This window comes from Chlorocebus sabaeus, chromosome 13, assembly GCF_047675955.1.
Source record: "Chlorocebus sabaeus isolate Y175 chromosome 13, mChlSab1.0.hap1, whole genome shotgun sequence".
Classification (NCBI taxonomy): domain Eukaryota; kingdom Metazoa; phylum Chordata; class Mammalia; order Primates; family Cercopithecidae; genus Chlorocebus; species Chlorocebus sabaeus.
This window is the reverse complement of record NC_132916.1, coordinates 19,709,564-19,730,339: the sequence shown is the minus strand read 5'-3', so window position 1 is coordinate 19,730,339 and position 20,776 is coordinate 19,709,564. Positions and strand designations below refer to the sequence as shown.

The 20,776-nt window shown below is 43.7% G+C and overlaps 1 protein-coding gene across 6 annotated transcripts in view; it reads left to right on the top strand.

Annotated features, from left to right (window-relative positions):
* The window catches only part of MTHFD1L (methylenetetrahydrofolate dehydrogenase (NADP+ dependent) 1 like), a 233,869-nt gene that overhangs the window by 157,684 nt on the left and 55,409 nt on the right, over window positions 1-20,776 (top strand). For all 6 annotated transcript variants that reach the window (XM_038001118.2, XM_038001115.2, XM_073022353.1 and 3 more), the window contains 2 exons: window positions 10,917-11,024; window positions 13,418-13,570. In XM_038001118.2, coding sequence (XP_037857046.2) covers window positions 10,917-11,024; window positions 13,418-13,570 — 261 coding nt within the window. The remainder of the gene's footprint in view (window positions 1-10,916; window positions 11,025-13,417; window positions 13,571-20,776) is intronic.

Sequence of the window (20,776 nt, the reverse complement as noted above, 5' to 3'; positions counted from 1 at the left end):
CTAGCATGCAAAACGATTGTCACTATGATCGAAGTTTCTAGAAATGCATTATTTCATCTGAAATTCTGAGAGAAGGTAAAATGATGAACTATCCAAGTCACACTATATGTTGGCCGGCTGCCTTCTACCACTCACTCCATCCCTCCCCAGGCTTTCTGACTTAAATTCAGATCAGATGAGACCATTGCAATGCAGAGAGTGTCCGCTTTCTCATCTAAAAGCAAGCTCATGAGGAACATTAAATATGATAACAGGAACAAACATTAAGGTACCACACTAATGGACCACTTAAGGGAGAGAGAAAACTACGACCTTAGGGTTTAGGGAAAAAAAACACTCAAACAGCACAGGCTTCCAGTCTCCCCAGGCTCTCGGAGGTTGGGGGGCGGTGTTTTGAGTAAAGTACAAGGGCTCCTTGAACGTGAACACGGAACCAGCATTGCACCTGTGTTCATTCATTTTGCTCTTACAACACATTGATGTTCCTAAGTCAGATTTGTAGAAGAGGAATGAGCAGCTGCATCATGAGAACACTGTGCATGGCCAGGCGCGGTGGCTCATGCCTGTAATCCTAGCATTTAGGGAGGCCAAGGTAGGAGGATCACTTGAATCTAGGAGTTCAAGACTAACCTGGGTGACATGGCAGATCCTGTCTCTACTAAAAATATTTTTAAAATTAGCCAGGCATAGTGGCACATGCCCCGTAGTCTCAGCTACTCAGGAGGCTGAAGCGGGAGGATCACTTGAGCCTGGGAGGCAGAGGTTGCAGTGAGCCAGGATCACCCCCACTGCATTCCGGCCTGAGCAATGGAGCGAGGCTCAAAAAAAAAAAAAAAAAAACAGGCTAGGCACGATGGCTCCCTCCTGTAATCCCAATCCTTTGGGAGGCTGAGGCGGGCAGATCACTTGAAGTCAGGAGTTGGAGACCAGCCTGGCCAACATGGCGAAACCCCATCTGTAATAAAAATATAAAAATGAGCCGGGCATCGTGGCGCATGCCTGTAATTCCAGTTACTCTGGAGACTAAGGCCCAAGAATCACTTGAACCTGGCAGGTGGAGGTTGCAGTGGGCCGAGAACATGCCACTGCACACCATCGTGCCCAGCCTGGTTTTTTTTTTTTGAGCCTGGGCAACAGAACAAGACTCTGTCTCAAAGGAAGCAAAACAAAACACTGTACATGAGTGTTCCTGGGTCCAGCAGAGTGCTCGAACCAGTCAGCCCTTTCCCCTCTTTTGGGTGAGATGCAATCTTTAAAATCACTTATTCCCATATATTCCGTTTTTTGGCATTGCTGCGCTGTTCTGTTTGAGAGTAATAAAAGATTACCCATGTGGATTTCTTACTATTTCATGTGGAGAAATGCAACTTTTCTAGCGGCGAGCCTTTCTTCCATTTCCCAGGGTCCGGTTACCCTCACCGCACCCCAGGTTTGCCGTAGGAGGATGAGATTCTCTACATGTAGGCGTCTTCAGAGTGAACCTGTTGCTCAGGGCCAGCAAGCCCACAGGGCTCCATGCCCACTGAGCAGGCTCGTGGAAGTCGGCACGTAGCTCAGATGTGCTGGTTTCCAGCCAAGGACATGCTTTGTGTCAGCGATACAGGGGCCTGTTGTTCTCAGTAGCAAGGGCAGAGCCGCTCCCAGGACTCCAGGTGGTGCTGGTAACGCAAGCCCTTGCACCTAGTGTGGTGTGGTCAGTATAAATTAATATCGACAGCTTCATGTTGTACTTTAATTTGAAGTACAGGAAAGGCTGCTTGCCAAACTGTATTTGTAGATCATTTAAAATTTATGCTTCATTTAAGATACAAAATACGAATGGAAATAATTACTGTGTATCCGGAAATGTCTATTCAACGTACGAGTTTATTAATTGATCCTTCTCTTCACATGTTTTACGGGCATTGGAATACACTTTGCTGATATCCCAGCGTAGGAAGATTTAACCCATGTGAATTCAACTCTGTGGCCTTGGTGAAAGAAAAGAACCATGTATTTTTCATTCACTGTGGCCCCCGATGCATGCCAACGACTTCATTTGGTGCAGGGCTGAAGAAATGGCAGTGTGTTCCAATACTTCAACAACAGCGGGGCCTCATTAAGAGACGCTAGGGTATTGAGAATGGAGTATTATACAGTGTTTTCATGGGTCTTCTAAAAGATTTTTCAGGGTTGCTGACTTCAGAATTTGGCCTCTAAGTAAGATGAGACATCCCTACTACAGTGTAAAGCCTTCATGGATCTTTATTTCTAACAGTTCATTTTTAAACTTTCGTTCCATTTCACTTTATTTTGTCCATTTTTTGTCACCAAAAAATTATTTTAAAATGTAACGACTTTTCTAGAATGTACAGAACAGTTTTATTCCACTAAAAAGCAGGACTTCAATAATTTAATTGAAGAATTCTAGTGAGCATTTCCAGAGCCTTTCCAAGAAAGCTATACTGTCTGACTGAGTGACTTAGCTTCTAGGACCCCGGTCCACCACACCTACAAAATGAATTTAATAAAGCATGAAGGTCACCAAATCCTCTACTGTTTCTTCATGGAGTCACTCAGCTAGTGTTTATGTTGTGCCTGCTCTGTGCGAGAGACTGTGCCACCAGTATAACCATTGGTCGCGGTTATTTTCTAGAGCCGTACTGCCCAATATCCCACGTGGCTAAGATTGACAGTTCAGTTTCTGGATTGCTCCAGTCCCACTTCCAATGCTTTTAATAGCCACATGAAGCCAGTGAACACACAACACATCTTCCATTGTGATGGAAAGTGGCAGTGCACAGCTCTGTTCTAGAGTATTTCCGTTTCCGAAATACGTGTTTAAGAAGTTTGGAAAGGAATTAGTGTAGAGTATGAGGAGGGTTACATTTTTGGTGAATATGAAGATTTAACATAATGTTAGTTCAAAAATGACCAAAGATACAAGTGTAGACACCAGCCTTTTGAAGTAGGTAATATGTTAAGCAGCTGTGCATAATATAGACAGAATATTCACTGTGTCCCCACTCAGCCCTGTGTTTGACACCATTTCACCTTGGCTTCTGCCTTTCTTTCCCTTCTTTGCCTATTGACATTTTTCCTGTCCTTTCTATCTTTTTTTTTTTTTCTTTGCGACAGAGTCTTGCTCTGTCACCAGGCTGGAGTGCAGTGGCATGATCTTGGCTCACTGCAACCTCCACCTCCCGTGTTCAAGCGATTCTCCTGCCTCACCCTCCCAAGTAGCTGGGACTACAGGCACGCGCCACCACTCCCAGCTAATTTTTGTGTTTTTTTTCAATAGAGATGGGGTTTCACCATGTTGGCCAGGATGGTCTCCATCTCTTGACCTCATGATCCGCCCACCTCGGCCTCCCAACGTGCTGGGATTACAGGCATGAGTCACTGCACACGGCCTCCTGTCCTTTCTTTAATGCACTATTCCAGCTCTTTTTTAATGTCTTGTCAGCTTTTGCCGATTTTCATGCCTCCCTTTGCAACCTGTGACCTCTTGACTTTAATAGTATGTTTATACAGTCTTGACTGCACACTCTCTTCTATCATAGTTGTTTACTGTGTCTCATTGTCCCCAGTCCATCAGAAGTTCTTTGTACACAAAGTCCCTGAAGCTCTAGAACAACGCCCTGACATCTTGAAAGGACTTGCTGTAGGTGGTTATTTGGTCACTTAGCAGATGCCTGTGGGATCCTACTTCATGCAGACCACTCTCCAAGGCACAATGTGGCAAGTAAATATATTAGTCAATATTTACAGAACCAAGAGAAAGCCAGCAATGATTAACGCATGAACAGTCATAAATTGTTTGGCTGTTCTATTTGTTTATAAAAGCTATCATTTACCACAGAGAAGCACAAGTGAATATCAAGTTCAGATCAAGACCTTTGGGCTGAGCTTGGTTTTTTTTTTTTTTTTTTCTTTAAAGATTACACTTCTCCCGCAAATCAAGCAGATTAACCATCGGAAGTTCCTTGCCTGCTAACACAATATAAATAGATTGCATGCAAGGGGAAGGACCTTATCAGGGCAGATTTTAGTATTTACACTAAACCCACAAGATATGTTAACTGAGATATTTTTATTTCCTTATTTGTACTTGTGAGTGAAAAACAAAAATTGTAGCAGGAGTCCCAAGAGCACTTTGGCCATGGGCTTTGGAGCTGTGAGTTGAAGCACTTTATTCAGCACGTGGCTGCAGGATTGTAGCTCAGGTTCTAGACAGCGCATTCTCTTCAGGTCCCAGGAAGCAGTATCCTACCCGTGGAAGCCGCCAGGATGCACCTTCATCTATTACAGTGGTGGCGAGGCTGAGGCCAGGCATCAGAAGTGCCGAGTGCTGGGAAGCTGTGGGGCTGGATAGATAGCAGTGCCTGCTGGGAAGCACACAGCCCTGGCAGTGAGGTTGAGGCAGGGAAGCAGGGCCGCCCTGTTGGGATTCATTCGTACTACTGGCCCCTCACCGTACCGTCATGTGTGGGTGGTCGCACTTGTCCTATAGGAAGTAAACCACAACTACTCAGCTCACACAGTCAGCCTGGCACCTCCTTGGAATTCCCAAAACACTTTCCAATACACATTGGAAAGGAAGAAAGTTTAGTTGTTAACAAAAAAATGTACATTGCCTTATGCCCAAAAGCACTGAAAGCAGGGACTCAAGCAGGTACTCGTGCAGCCCTGTTCATAGCAGCATTGTTCCCGGTAGCCGAAGGGTGGGAACCCCCTTGTCTGTCAGCAGGGATCAGCTAAATATGGCACACACATACTATGGAACATTATTCAGCCTTGGGAAGGACACCTCCTATCACACGGATGAAACTTGAGGGCATTATGCTAAATGAAATACTCCAGACACAGAAGGACAGATACTGCTTGACTCTGCTTGTAGGGGGTCTAGGGCAGTCAGATTCATAGACAGGAAGTAGAATGGTGGTTGTCAGGGGCCGAGGGGAGGGGCATGGAAAGTTGCTACTTTATGGGTAGAGTTTCAATTTTGCTAAATACAAAGAGTCCTGGAAGTTGGTTGCCCAACACTGTAAATGGACTTTACATTGCTGAATTGCACACTTAGAAATGGCTAAAATAGTAAATTAGGCCAGGCATGGTAGCTTGCGGCTGTAATCCCAGCACTTTGGAAGTCCGAGGCAGGCAGATCGCTTGAGCCCAGGAGTTCAAGACCAGTCTGGGCAACACAGCAAGACCCCCATCTCTACAAAAATTTTAGAAATTAGCCAGTGGCATGCACCTGTAGTCCTAGCTACGCCGTATGCTGAGGTAGGAGGATTACTTGAGCCCCAGAGGTTGAGGCTGCAGTGAGCGGTGATCACACCACTGAACTCCAGAATGAGACCCTGGGTCACAAAAAAAGAAAAGAAGATGGTAAATTACATGTTATATGTATTTTACTAAAATTGAAGTTCTTAAAAATATGTATTTTAGGCTAGACACAGTGGCTTACACTTGAAATCCCAGCACTTTGGGAGGCCGAGGCAGGCAGATCACCTGAGGTCAGGAGTTGGAGACCAGCCTGGCCAACATGGTGAAACCCTGTCTCTACTAAAAACACAAAAATCAGCCGGGCATGGTGGTGGGAGCCTGTAATCCCAGCTGCTCGGGAGGCTGAGGAAGGGAGAATTGCTTGACCCAGAAGGCAGAGGTTACCGTGAGCCAAGATTTTGCACTACTACACTCCCAGCCTGGGCATCAGCGAGACTCTGTCTTAAATAAATATATATATATTTATATATATACACATAAATATGTATAAATATACACACATATATACACACACCCATATGTATGTACATATATATACACATATATATGTATGCACACACACACATATGTATATTTCTTGTAAAACATTTTCATGTTTAGCAAATCATGCCGGGCACAGTGGCTCACGCCTGTAATCCCAACACTTTGGGAGGCCGAGGCGGGCAGATCACCTGAGGTCAGGAGTTCGAGACCAGCCTGACCAACGTGGTGAAACCCTGTCTCTACTAAAAATACAAAATTAGCCGGGCGTGGCGGCACATGCCTGTAATCCCAGCCACTTGGGAGGCTGAGGCAGGATAATCGCTTGAACCCAGGAGGTGGAAGTTGCAGTCAGCTAAGATCTCACCATTCCACTCCAGCCTGGGTGACAGAGTGAGTCTCTGTATCAAAAAAGAAAATTTTAAATAACAAATCGGCCACCCACTTGCATTAATTTACTCACTAGTCATTCATTTGCTATTACTTTGCTCCCATGTGAGTTTTTAAAATTATTATCTTAACAGAAAAATCACACTCTTTATTTTTGAATTATGATCTAGAGTTCAGTAAAGAATGCATTTTTCTGTTCATTAAATGTGTTATGAGTAACAGTATCTTGTTTTGCTGTACTTCCAAGCAAAATGTAATTCTTTCAGTCCTCCCTACCATTCTCACTCCATAATAACATTACTTAAGGTTTGTATAGCATGACATTTGCAACATGCTTGCGTTTTACACTGATTCAATGTGTGCAGTACAGTGATGTATACTGAAGTATTCACATCCTCATCTTAGAAATGAGGAAACAAATTCAGGGAGGTTATATGATTTAACCACACATAAGGAGAGGCTGCATTCTCTCTGAGCCCTCCTACCTCACATAGCCACCAAGCTCCTTTGTGCAGAGCCCATGGAGGGTTGGAGTGGCCACGCTGAGGTAGGTGCAGGCCACAGACGGGATGCAACAGGAACATTGCCTGCTTCCCAGAACTGCTGTTCTACTGCCTGGGGAGCACACCCTTCTGAGAGCTGACTTCTGACAAAGCATGGTCCTTGGGCTTGCCTTGTGTCTTCTTTCCTGCAAGAAGTATCTTCCAGCGTCCCATCAACTTTTATTTCTTAAAAAGGTTGCTCCTTGCCAGGCATTGGTTGACCAGCGGAGGAGCTCATGTTAGTTTCAGTACAATGTTGGCAGCAAGCACTTGAGTGCCCAGCAACACAGGTTGTTCATGATCTAAGATTCATGGAAAACGTCTTCTCCGCTGTTACCTGCAGCACATCAACACCTGAATTTTCTTATCAGCTTGTGTGACTATTGAACCACATGGAACCCAAGCTTAGTCAATAGGAAATATAGAAATATTCATTTGTTCAACTGTATATTGAGGGACTTGTATATATTCCAGGGACTGCCTCTAGGTAAATAAGAGATGGTCCCAAGCCTTAAAGAGTTTATCAGCCATTCTTCATTCTTCAGCTAATATGAATATTGAATCTTTTACATTAGAAGTTGCCTATGCAGAGTACGCCTGTAATCCCAGCAACCTGGGAGGTCAATGTGGGAAAATCGCTTGAGGCTGTGAGTTTGAGACCAGCCTGGGCAACATGGTGAGACCCCATCTCTACCAAAAATAAATTTTAAAAAAAGTTACCCTTACATTTCTCTCTTTAACCCAGCCTCAACTTTGCACTTAGGCAGTAACTCTTTGTACAACATTCCTGGCACCATATTCAGCTTTTATAGAAACCTCCAGGCAAGGACAGGTCACTGCTAAGTGAGAGAGCTCTGGTTATTATATTCTTCCTTAAACACTGCACTCAAAACAACTACTTCCTTCTAACATTTGTCCCTTGGTTCACATTCTGCCCTCCTTTCGATTTTTCATATGGCATGGTTTACAAAAGGCCCCTTGCCCTCCAAGAGATTTCGGTGTCAGTGTGGTGCTGCTGAGTCTGTGTGACTGTTCACACACTCGGGCTCCACTCACACACCCCAAGATTGCATGAGCTTTTGCTGACAGCCCCTCACAGTCAGGACCCAGTGAACCGCTGTCCTCTGAAGCTGTGGGTAGGAGCGCCTCAAGGGCATCTAGATGTCAAAGAAGAGGATGCTCACATGTGCCTAAGGGTCATCCATGAAGGCTTCGTGGAGGAGGTGGCCTTTGGGATAGATCTTAGAAAGCTCAAAGAGTTTTAACAAAGGTTGGTCTTTGAAGATTACTAATCTTTTGACTTTATAAATATTTGCATGTATCTTCTCCCAGTCTGTCTCTTATTTCTTGACCTTGTTTATAATGTCTTTTTAAAACAAGTTTTAAATTTTGCTGCAGTGAAATCTATATATCACTTCCTTTATGGGTTATTCTGTTGTTGCCTCGTTTAAGAAATCCTTCTCTACTTCAGGCTAATAGAGTTCCCACTGTTTTCTTCCAACATTTAGAGTTATAACTTTCAAGTTGATGCCTTTGTTCCACATTGGGTTTATTTGGAGGCCTGGTATGTGGTAGGAATCTAATTTTATTTCTCTCCAGCCAAAAGTCAGATGGTAGCCAGCCTTTCTCTGTTGATTTGTGTCACCTCTATTATATGCTATCTTGCACATGCTGAGGTGTGTTTGTGGGTTCTTTCTTCTTTGCCATTGATTAATTTGTCTATACTTGTGCCAGTACCCATGGAATTTACTAGCATAGTTTTGGGGTATGATTGATAGCTAGTAGAAGAGTCCTGTTTCTTTGTTCTTTCGGTTTTGTTTATTTTTAAAGTTATCTGACTATGTATGCCAGTTATCTGACTATTTATGCCATTACCCTGTGTTAGTTCACTCTCAAGTTGCTATAAAGGAATCCCTGAGACTGTTTAATGGATAAAGAAAAGTCGTTTATTTTGGCTCATGGTTCTGAAGGCTGTACAAGCATGGCACCAACATCTGCTAGGCTTCTGGTGAGGGCCTCAGGAAGCTTCCACTCAGGGCAGAAGGCAAAGGGGGAGCCAGTGCATCACATGGCAAGAGCGGGAGCAAGAGAGGGGGTGGGAGGTGCCAACAAGCAGATCTCTCGAGAACTCAGAGTGAGAACTCACTCATTATCATGAGGACAGCACCAAGCCATTCATGAAGGGTCCGCCCCCATGATCCAAACACCTCCCACTGGGCCCCGCCTCCAACACTGAGGATTACATTTCACCATGAGATTTGGAGGGACCAACATCCAAACCACATCAACCCTTTATTGTAAGTTTTAGAACTAATAGGCCAAGTAACCACAAATGAGCTTGAGATTTTTATTGGACTTGCATAGAACTGAGTAAGTTTCAGAGAAGTGACGTCTGTACAGTATTAAGTCTCCTCATCCACGAGCAAACTATTTTTCTCCATTGACTGAGACTCTTTTTATGTCCCTCAGTGAAAGGTTATAAGGCTTGCACCTTCATTTCTTTTTATTTGTTAGAACATTCAATATTTAAGTTCCAGACCACAGAACACTTCTACAGTAATAAAAACTGTAGTAATGAAAAACATGTTTTAAGGCAGTTTTGGGTGCTATCAGGGTTGGGAGGGGAAGAGTGCTGGCTTTTATTTATTTTCTCTTGGGTAACTCTTGTATCAACAGTATTTCATACAAATATGACACTTGCTATTGTCAAGCGAAGTCCTTGAGGCATACCACAGGAGACTTCCCCTTGGTTCACATCTGTTCCATCAGCATTTGGTTCAGCAGTTGTTCACCAAACAGTAAATCCACTAATTGCATCATGCATATGCTTTTTTTTTTTTTTTTTTTTTTTTTTTTGAGACAGAGTTTTGCTCTGCCACCCAGGCCTGAAGTGCAGTGGCGCGATCTCGGCTCACTGCAACCTCCACCTCCCAGAGTCAAGCGATTCTCCTGCCTCAGCCTCCTGAGTAGCTGGGATTAGAGACGTGAGCTGCCACACCCAGCTGATTTTTGTATTTTCAGCAGAGACGGGGTTTCACCATGTTGGCCACACTGATCTTGAATGCCTGACCTCAAGTGATTGGCCCACCTCAGCAAAGTGGTGGGATTACAGATGTGAGCCACTGCACCTGGCCACATATGCTTTTTTACCCACAGAAAGATTGTGGATAATTTTGCCAAATGTGTTTCTTAAATTTAGAATTACTTTATCTGTAGAAGATTCCTTTCCTAATGAACCATTCTTGTTTCTGAATATCCCTTGCTGTATGCTACCAGTAGTCTGTGTCTAAGTCTTCAGTCTAACATTATGGAAATCATCTCCCCCAACACACTTATTTGCCTGTATCTAGTCTTCTCATGTTTCTTCCATGCCACATGATTTCTCATAATTTGCTAAAGTGAGAGTGGGTTCAACCTCTGATTTTCCAATATAGTGTTTGATCACATCAGCATTTATGTTAAAAAGCTCACAAAAAAATACTTGTTTTTAGTATTGCTACTTCTTCTGTAGCAATACTGTGAACCCATATTCAGACCCACTTAAAAACTGGCACTCACAATTTCGTTGGGAGGCTCCAGTCCTGACATATATGATTATTTAAAAATTATAGTAAACAAGCCAGGCATGATGGCTTATGCCTGTAATCCCAGTACTTTGGGAGGCCAAGGTGGGCAGATTGCTTGAGTCCAGGAGTTCAAGACCAGCCTGGGCAACATGGTGAAACCCAGTCTCTACAAACAAATACAAAAAAAAAAAAGACAACAAAATTAGCTTGGAGTCGTGGTGCATCCCTGTAGTCCCAGATACTCAGGAGGCTGAGATGGCAGGATCACTTGAGCCTGGGAGGTTGAGGCTGCAGTGAGCTGAGATTGTGCCACTGCACTCCAGCCTAGGCGACAGAGTGATACTGTCTAAAAAAAGAAAATTATAGTAAACTACATTTTTTTAAATGTGACAATGGATAAAAATGGTTACAACTAGATAAGCTGCCTCTAAATTGCCTGAACACCTAAGGTTTATCTGCTAGTTGACATCTGATCTATTTCTGACACTGAAAATTTCATTGCTTTAGGGTGCTAAAAGGGAAAAGGAGCATTTGCTAGGAATCCTGCAGTTGCTGAGGGGATACCCTGATAGAGAATTTTAAGCAATTATAGAAAATCTCACTAAACTTTAAAAAAAATCTTTAACCAGATTAAACTTATACAATTTTGTTGTAATTTGTGTTTCTCCAGCTTCCAGTTGTGGACAAGATAAGAACCATTGCCCAGGCTGTCTATGGAGCCAAAGATATTGAACTCTCTCCTGAGGCACAAGCCAAAATAGATCGTTACACTCAACAGGTAAAAGTTGTACTTTTAGGGGAAAAGAAAAAATCCACCTTAGGCTCTCAGAATACTCAACTTGACTTGAGTATTTGTACTTGTCTCACTAGCTACCCTTTGCTTAATCTATTTTATGATTAACAAAGATGAAAGTAATATCCTTGGGATATTACTTTCGGATATAGTAGACTATATTTAGAACTTTATGGTGAGATCCACTGATCCATCCTCTGATCCACGCATCATTTACTTCTGTGACTATAAATGTGTCTGATATGGGTGGTATCCCTGTTTATAGGTGATGTGTGATCTTTCATCCCTCCCACTCAGCCCAGAACGTTGAAACTATCCTTTGGAATATAGCTGCGGAGTCAGATTTAGATGAATTGCAATGCTTCCTCTTCCTTGCAGGCCTCTTACTACCTTAAAAATGCTAGCATGGTGCCGGGGTAGGCAGATAGGAGTGCAGCCTATAAAGATGGGAATATTTGGTGTTCTTCTTACATAAGCGTTTCACTGGCTTTTTACTGAGCTTGTCCACTGAGGTTGAAGGCTCCATCATCTTCTGCCTCTAGCCACTGACAAAGGCAAGTAGGCAAGCAGCTGGGAAGGTGGCTGTGATCTGGCAGCATGCGTCACCATCTAGTCCAGTGACAGTCATGATCAATCAACTCCATTCCAGGAAGCTCAGCCACCTTCACCAAAAGGACCATATGCCTCGAGTGTCCCTCCTACTTTGGCGTAACCAGATAGATAGAAGTCAGAACACTTTAAGAGCCTGCTGGCTAAAGAGCTTCATGATGGGCAGTGTGTTGACCTTTTCTTTAAAACAAATCTCCAACTCCTTATTCTCTTTTGTAAACCCATTTGAAATTTTGTTAAATGCTACCATTGCCAGCCGGGGTATTTATTCTCCTAGGTTTGGTAAAACAGTCAGAAACTCAGAAAGTTCTCACTTCTGAGAATTTTCCCTGTATGTTCTTGGCTTATCCTTTACAAAAAGGATTCCCAAGCACTGCTCTGTGCACAGGCATTGTGGTGAAATTTTCATTCATGTGCGATAAGCCAAGTAAAGTAAGGCCATTCTCATGAGGTTGGTTTGGTTTTTTCTTCCCATGAGTTTTTAATAATGATATTTAAGGCTATCATTTATTCTCATATTAAGTCTTTTCTCCTTTCAGTGTTAAAATGTTATTTCTTGTATGAAGTTATCTGGTGACAGTTTATGGCGTATTGGTTGGTTTTTGTTTGTGTCTCTTTAATATGCCTACTGACAAAATTTTTACATTAGCAGACCTCTATTAGCTCATAGAAATTACTTCAATATTTAATCATGTCTGCAATTCAAAATTCTGGCACCATTTCTGAAAGGCAGTTGTGATTGTCGCCCAGCAAAATTCTTATCAGTATAGAAGAGTGGAGATTTCAAAAAGAAAATGGCCCCAAGCCCACGTCCTCCCTGAGTTGATAAGACTCTAAGATCTTCCAAATAGTTTTAGGCTAAGTCTTATGAAAATTTCACTAAAGATTTCTTTCCCTTTATCTCTGTCTATCAAGGAAACATTGCTTAAAAGTTGTGTCAACCGGGCACGGTGCTCACACCTGTAATCCCAGCACTTTGGGAGGCCAATGCAGGAGGGTCAGTTGAAGCCAGGAATTTGAGACCACTCTGGGCAACATAGCAAAATCTCCATCTCTATTTTTATTTTTTTTTAAAGTTAGTGTCAAGTATGTGGTTGCAATGAATTAGCAAAGCCTCTAAAGGAACACTATGTGCCATTTAATCAGAACCAGGCTTCGAGGACACTGTCCTTTTTGTGAGACACCACATGTGACTTCCTGCTCTTTCACCTTTGGGACTCTGGGTCAGACATAGACTTTGGTCCTTAAAAACAAGAAGCTTAAATAGTGACCTCATCTTAGTTCTTATAATGTAATGGCAGATCAAATAGCCATGATTCATAAACCAACACAAAGGGGCCCTTTGCTTCCTGGCCGACTCCAGAATGAGTGAACAACATGACTAACAGCCTCGTTGAGGAGCCTTTCTCCAGACTACCTTGCTGGGTCCCGGATATTAATAGTCTTGGAAAGTAGTTTCTCCAGCTGTTGCTTTGCCTGAAAATAGCCGTGCTTTCCCCAAACATGCACATAACACTGCCTTCTCTTCAAGAGAACCTCCGAAATAAACAACAGTCACCCCTGACCTGCTAAACAGTGATCCCATGGAGATGAGTTTTTATCCTCACCTTCTTGCTTCTTCAATGAACAAGTAGTAACCAGCAGCTCCTGCATGTGCCTCAATCTGAGCCGGCATACCATTGCTGGCCGAGACTGTATAAAGTGCAAACAGAAAAACACAGGAAACTAGCATCTGTATCAGTGAACACATTTTCTTTCCTTTCTTACAGGGTTTCGGAAATTTGCCCATCTGCATGGCAAAGACCCACCTTTCTCTGTCTCACGAACCTGACAAAAAAGGTGTGCCAAGGGACTTCATCTTACCTATCAGTGATGTCCGGGCCAGCATAGGCGCTGGGTTCATTTACCCTTTGGTCGGAACGGTGAGTGAGTCACATTTTCCAAAAACCCTCCCCATTCTGCACTGCCGTGGTGCCTCAAATCGTTATGCTCCACCTACTCTTTAAAAATCATGGATGAAGGAGAATTAGGGAGTAATTAATAGTACAGTATTCGCTGTTTTTCCAAACACTCTGTCTCACCTACCTTTGCCATTGTGGTTTGGGTTTTTCTTTTTTTAGATCATGTGCTCAGGATCTTTAGAGTCATAATACTAATTTCCTTCCTAAGGCAAGTATGAACATAACTTGGGAGAATTCAGCCTGTTATTTAAACGGTAGAATGGCTTAGGACAGTGGTTGTCAACCTCTATCACACATAGCACCCAAAATGATGTACCACAATGGCGTTTACTGCTCACACCAGACAGGATCTGCCCAGTCACCCCAAGGGCTGGGGAAAGCAGTCCTCACGCTCTCCCACTTCCCAGCACATCAGGTGGGAAGCTCTGGCTTAGGAAGTTACTGAATCACATGAGTTCTCATTTTTGATGTTGTTGTGATGGGATTTCGTTGCTATTGGATGATTTTGCTGTTATTTTGTGTTATCTATGGGGGTAAAGGAGATGAGCAGAGAAAGAAAAGCTTATCAAAGTGCTTAAAATCCATGAAGATGGGCTTCATTTGGTACAGCTACTCAGTGATAGCCTTCCGTTGCTACCATCCGTGGCCTAAATCTGACTTCTTGTCTTTGGGAGTGTTCCTGAATTTGATTTAGAACAAAAAAGAATTCTTACAACCTGGCAGATCCCATGGCAAGCAAAGAAAAACATATTCTAACCCATCATTATCATCATCATTATTGCAAAGTGATCTGAGCTTAAACAGTGTACATTATAATAATTTTTTATAATAAACCATGTGGCTCTATTGTGCAAACAAGCAATAGGTCGACAAAAAGTGCAGATTCTTGCCTTGATATTTACATACTTCATCTCATACTGGACACAATGTTTTTTCAATCAGCATTTTTTGAACTCTTCCTGCATGGGAGGCACAAAGATTTTAAGATGAGCAGGTGTGAGATGCATAGGTTTGAACAGCACAGAGGTGCCTGGAGAGCACTGCGTTGGCATTTTGAATGCCCTCAGAGCCCAGGGGGTAACAGCTCATTATGCCTGGGGCAGAATTTACCCGGGATATGGAAGGAGAAGGGATTCTTCAAAAAGGGCTCAATCTCTGAACTGGCAAAACAGTGAGTTTTGACTCAAAGGCACCAGAGTACTAATACATGACATCCTCTCTTGGGGTGGTCCAGTGTGGCTGGAGTTGGATGAGGTGGGAAGGCTGGGGATGGGAATGGGAATGGGAATAGGATTGGGATAGCAGGACAGAGCCCCATGGCCAAAGATCTTGAAGACCATCTCATGGAACTTGAATCTGATCTCGTACACACTGGGGAGCCACGGTAGGATGGGGTTTTTTTTGGTTTATTTCTTGGGTTTTTGTTTTTTTGTTTTTAAATAAGGAGGAGAAGAATGTGGTCTGATGCATATTTTAGAAAAATAGCTCTGGCAGCAATGTGGAGAACGTTTAGTGAAAAGAGAACCAGGCCCAGAGAGGTGGGTTAATTCAGCTGGGGCCAGAGGCAATCAAGGTCTGTACTTCGGCCACAAAAGTAGATACGGAGAGTGGGGGTGAATTGCAGACGTACTCTAAAAGTATCCTCCTACCGTGGGGACCGGGGGAAGGGACTGTTCTAGCTTGGTGACTCTGGCTGGTGATGCCATCGGTCATGGAAAGGACACAGGAGGAGGCAGATTTGCAGGGCCAGAAATGAGCCTGGCTTGGGTAGAGAGAGCTTGGAGGGTTAACGGGATCCAAGGAACAGTCTGTGCCTCCGCTGGAAATACAGACACAGCGCTCCAAAGAAAGGGGCAGGAACGTCACCCTGGTGGGTTTAAGGATATGGGTGAAGGCAGTCGTTAAACAGGAGAGACACAGGGATAGCTAGAAATCAGTGAGAAGAGAGCAAAGGAAGACATCCCTGAAACACCCGTGTTAACGCAGCCGACTCCTAGCAGGGGTGCCTTCCAGGAGGTGGGAAGGAAGGAACAGCGGCATGGCAGAGAACGTCCAGAAAAATCCCACAGACACCGCCCGCAGCAGTGTTGACACAGGGAGAAGGGTCCAGATGAAATGGGTTCTGAATGACATTTTCAGGTCTACAGTTCAGATCAGTGGTTGCCAGGAGTTGGGGGAGGGGAAGTGTTTGACTGCAGAGGGGCAGGAGGGAACTTTTTGGGATAATGGAAATACCCTATGTTTTGACGTGGTAGTGAGTCCATGGCTATATACATTCTTCCAGACTCACAGACCTATACACGTGTGATGCCCAGGCTGGACTCAAACTCCTGGGCTCAAGCAATCTTCCCACCTCAGCTTCCCAAGTAGCTGTGACTACAGGCTCATGCCACCGTGCCGGGCCTGTGTATGATTTAATTATACCTCAGTTAACAAAAATCAGCACTGAAGAGTTTGCTTTATATTCCTTAGAATGGCCTCAGTTGGCCGGGCGTGGTGGCTCATACCTATAATCCCAGGACTTTGGGAGGCCGAGGCGGGCGGATCACGAGGCAGGCGAATCACGAGGTCAGGAGTTCGAGACCTACTTGGCCAAAATGGTGAAACCCCATCTCTACTACAAATACAAAAATTAGCTGGGTGTGGTGGCTGGCGCCTATAATCCCAGCTACTTGGGAGGCTGAGGCAGGAAAATCACTTGAACCCAGGAGGCAGAGGTTGTAGTAAGCCGAGATCACGCCACTGAATTTCAGCCTAGGCAACAGAGCAACACTCCCATCTCTCAATAAATGCATATATACATACATACATGCATACATATATAGAATGGCCTCAGTGATGGCCACTTTACTCCTGAGCTTTAGTTGGTGAAGGCCTTGGCTTAGGGATAAGAGGGGGTGGCTGGACAGTGCAGGCCCAGAGAGACCGGGCCATCAGGGGAGGTGAGGGGTGACGGAGGTGCCCAAACAGAACATGAAATGGTAGAGTAGCTGAGAAGGTTAGCTGCGATCACGATCTGCGCTGTCCTACCCTCTGCAGACTCTAAACCCCGCAGTAGTTCATCCAGCAAATTCACTCAGCCAGTGCTGCATAAGGCACTCAGCTTGGGGCTACAGGGAGCCCCAACCTAAAGAAGCTTTCTCTGCTTCAGGCAATTTACAGCTGATAGACGCAGATAGAAGTGAATTAGCAAAGAAAATAGTTTGATATAAAAATTGTGCATTTAACTGAAACCTGAATTCACTTCTGAGCATTTAATAGCCATTAAATAAAAACCAGGGCCCGCATAGTGGCTCACATTTATAATCTGAGCACTTTTGGAAGCCAAGGTAGAAGGATTGCCTCAGGCCAGGAGTTCGAGACCAGCCTGGGCAACATAGGCAGACTTCGTCTCTACTTAAACAAAAATTAGCCAGGAGTCATGGCAGGCATCTGGAGCGCCAGCTACTCAGGAGGCTGAAGTGGGAGGATTACTTGAGCCCAGGAGTTTGAGGCAATAGTGAGCTATGATGATACCATTGCACTCCTGCCTGGGAGATAGAGTGAGACTTCCGTCTCTTAAAAAAATGAAATAAAATAATAAAAACCACAATATAATTTAAAATCTTTGGAGTCACTAAACAAACATACAATATGAATCTCCTCCCACTTCAGCTAACACCACCATATCCAACATCAGGTAACGACCAAAGTAGTTCTGGAAAATCAGAATCTGTTGCCATGGCTCATGCCTGGACACCAGGCTGTCCGCTCCTGATGTCACTCTTTGACTTATGACTTGTTAGAAAATGAATGTGTGGAATGGCCCTGGAGGAGCCGCTGCAGCTCCCTGGGTTTCCTGAAGTGAGCCCTCTGTGTCATTATCTGGTCTTCTCAGCCCTCAGCCGAGTTCCTCCTGTGGCCACACGCGGGGTTGCGGTGAGCGTCAGTGCATAGTGATGAAATCTGGAACAATCGGGTGTGGGGCATGAGGAAGGGAGTGGTGCCAGACTACAGAAGTTCCTGGAGGTCAGGAAACTGTCACTGGAGGCGGTGGCCCTAGAGGGCTGCTTTCTATGACAGAGCAGGAAGCTGCATGTGTACTGGGACACACGCACCAGAGGGGCCAGGATCTCCTAATAAGGGCTGGTATTTACTTTTACTTGACCCCATTCTGGGCCTTGCCACAGTCTGCTGAAATGCCTTGAACATTCATCACCCGTGTGGGAGACAGGATAGTAATTTCCTGCTGAGATGACTGAGGAGATGGGGAATGGGGACACCAGGGGGACTGGCTCCTGCAGGTGGGAAAATTCTACCAAAATGAATCACTCATCTGCTTAGTCACCCAGTGTGGGCTTATTAGAGTGCTGCTGAAATACATATTCATCTATCCACTCCAGAAAGGTAGTCCAAACTGAGACCTCAAGATCAGAAAGGCTCCCATTCTCCTGCAGGGTTCATTCATTTACTCAGTGAATTATTAAATGCCTACAGCATGCAGGGCCATCAGCCCCGTGGCTATGAGAAAGATTCATCCCTTCCCTCAAAGGCCTTATGATAGACTCCAGTAAATAAAACCATACAGGCACAGAATGTGGCGGGATTTATAACAAAGGCAGAAAGCCCCTCTTGTTATGTCCTCAAGGGAGGCAGAGAAGCTCCCCTCTGGCTCTGGTTGGAGAATCCCAACCCAAGCAAGTCCGTCCTTGAACAATAAACATCTCCAGCATTGCTGGCTTCGGAAGACCCCATGGTGAGATGCTGGAGCTTTTTTCCCCTCCAGATTTTGCTTTCTAAATATTTACTTTTACTTTCCATGTTCCCTTGTGGGCCAGATTTTTTTTCCTACCATTGAATTATTTCATCATGTTCTATTTAATTATTGCTTTAGTTGGCATTGGTGACCACAAATAATAATAAAAACTATTAACTGGTGTAACAGCTTCACTAGTCTATTTCACTTCCCCATGCTGTTGTAACTGAAGCACCCAGCACAAGCATTCCCAGCTCGTGGACATCTAAGACCTTTGCGCTCATTCTTACATGCATTGCTAGTGTTTTCCATATTCCTTTATGGTAGCCAATTTTTCCTTCCTAAAATAACTTTCTTTATTCCTAGTAAGCTTCGTGTGTATTTTATGTATTCTTCCCTCTTTTTTATGACGTTATATGTATTATTGAAAGCTAGGAAATAATACAAGATTCTTGACCGACATAGTACCACTTAGTACATCTTTTTGTAAGAAATAGTTTTTCTAATACAAATCTTCGATATGGGAAGAAACAAGCAAGTTGTTTTTTGAGGTTTTCCAACCCTATATTCTGCTACAAATTACCCTGTTGTGGTATGCTTCCAAAATTCTTCCAAGGCTTATGGTTTATAGTGTTCAATAAACCTAATAGTTTATAAAACTTCTCAAAAAATAATCGCATGCCAAAAATAATTTAGTAGTAGGTGGTCTTTGTCTTGTGGTCACGTTGTTTTGATATTGTCTTTAAGTTTGTATAATTTACAAGGGCTGTTTAATCAGTTGGCATAAATTTCATGACAAAAATACTCATATGTAAGCAAAGTATATGAAATGATATTATTGAGAAGTAAATTACATTCCATATAGAAAACGACTAGAAAGACACCACCAAAACCTTAAATTAGACAGTGATATTATGAGTAGCTTTTTTTCTTCTCTTTTTCCATATAGATCAAATTACTACATTGGGCATCTATCACTTTTATAACATGAAAATGCAGTAAATAGGGCGATGATAAACTGCAAGTGCTTGGGGAGAATGTATAACTCAGGCCGTGGCAAGAGAGTGAGAACACACACGCAGCCTGTGGGAGTGGGCTCCGTGCCATCACCTGGCCGGTCCTGGCTGTCTTGCTGTGTTTTTGCACCTCAAAAGTTGGGACAGTGAAGAAAGGCCATAAGAGCTAGAACATTTCTATAAGAAGTATATTCAGTATGGTTTGTCTAGCTCTGACTGATGTGTGCAAACCCCAAGATTTCACTAAGCAAATGCAAGATCGTTTTTCCCTGTTCATTTTTTCCTGGGCCCTTCTTGCTTACTGTGTTGGGGGTTGGAGAGCGGGTGAGTGACTTCTTTCTTCTCACGGTGTTTTCTCTTTTTTTTTTTTTTTTTTTTTTTTTTTTTTTTTTTTTTTTTTTTTGAGACAGAGTATTGCTGTGTCACCCAGGCTGGAGTGCAGTAGCATGATCTCAGCTCACTGCAACCTCCATCTTCCAGGTTCAAGTGATACTCCTGCCTCGGCCTCCCAAGTAGCTGGGACTACAGGTGCACACCACCACATCTGGCTCATTTTTTGCATTTTTCATAAAGACTGGGGTCTCACCATGTTGGCCAGGCTGGTCTCAAACTCCTCACCTCAAGTGAGCCACCACGCCCGGCCATCTTTCACAGTGTTTTTTAAAACTACAGTTGGCCTGGAGAGGTGTCCGACCAAGTTGGAATTCATAGCAGATATCCATTTGAAGTTAATTTTTGGTGTATTTGACTGTTTTCCATTGACTTCACACTGAGGCAGTGAGAGAGACTTGAAGAACTTAGAATATGAACCCTTTTGTACTGGCAAACGTGGGACATAGAGGCATGTCTTGACAGCTATTTATGACAACACTCTGGGCTGGAATATAGGGGTTAGTCAACCTGGCCGGTTTTGTAAATTCGATAGCCAGGCCTCCCTCAGAGTCAGTCTGAGGGTTTAGTGGGAAGCCTGAATAAAAAGAGAAGTTAAACTTTTAAGAAAAGGGTCAAGCTTTAAAAACTGGAATTGGCTTTTCAAATTTAATGAGTAAAAAGAAACCCCAAAACTGGAATTGTAATTGTGGAGAAATACAACTGATAATATTTGGAATATCACCTACAAGGAATGAAACTATCTAGAAGCATTTATATGGTAGTCAGTGCCATGTAGGGCATCTCTGGGGGCAGGGTGGCTCCTGGCACTGTAGAGAAAGACCATTGGTGCTTCCATCTCCCAGTCAGAGGACAGAGATCCACTGTGGAGGCCCCAGCAGCTTAGGGCCTGCCCCCATGTGGTTACCTCTGCGCAGTTTCCTTCCCTCCGTCTTCCTGCAACTCCTTCACTACATTCTCCTACATTCTCTTTTTTTTTTTTTGAGAGGAAGTCTCACTGTCACCTGGGCTGGAGTGCAGTGGCGT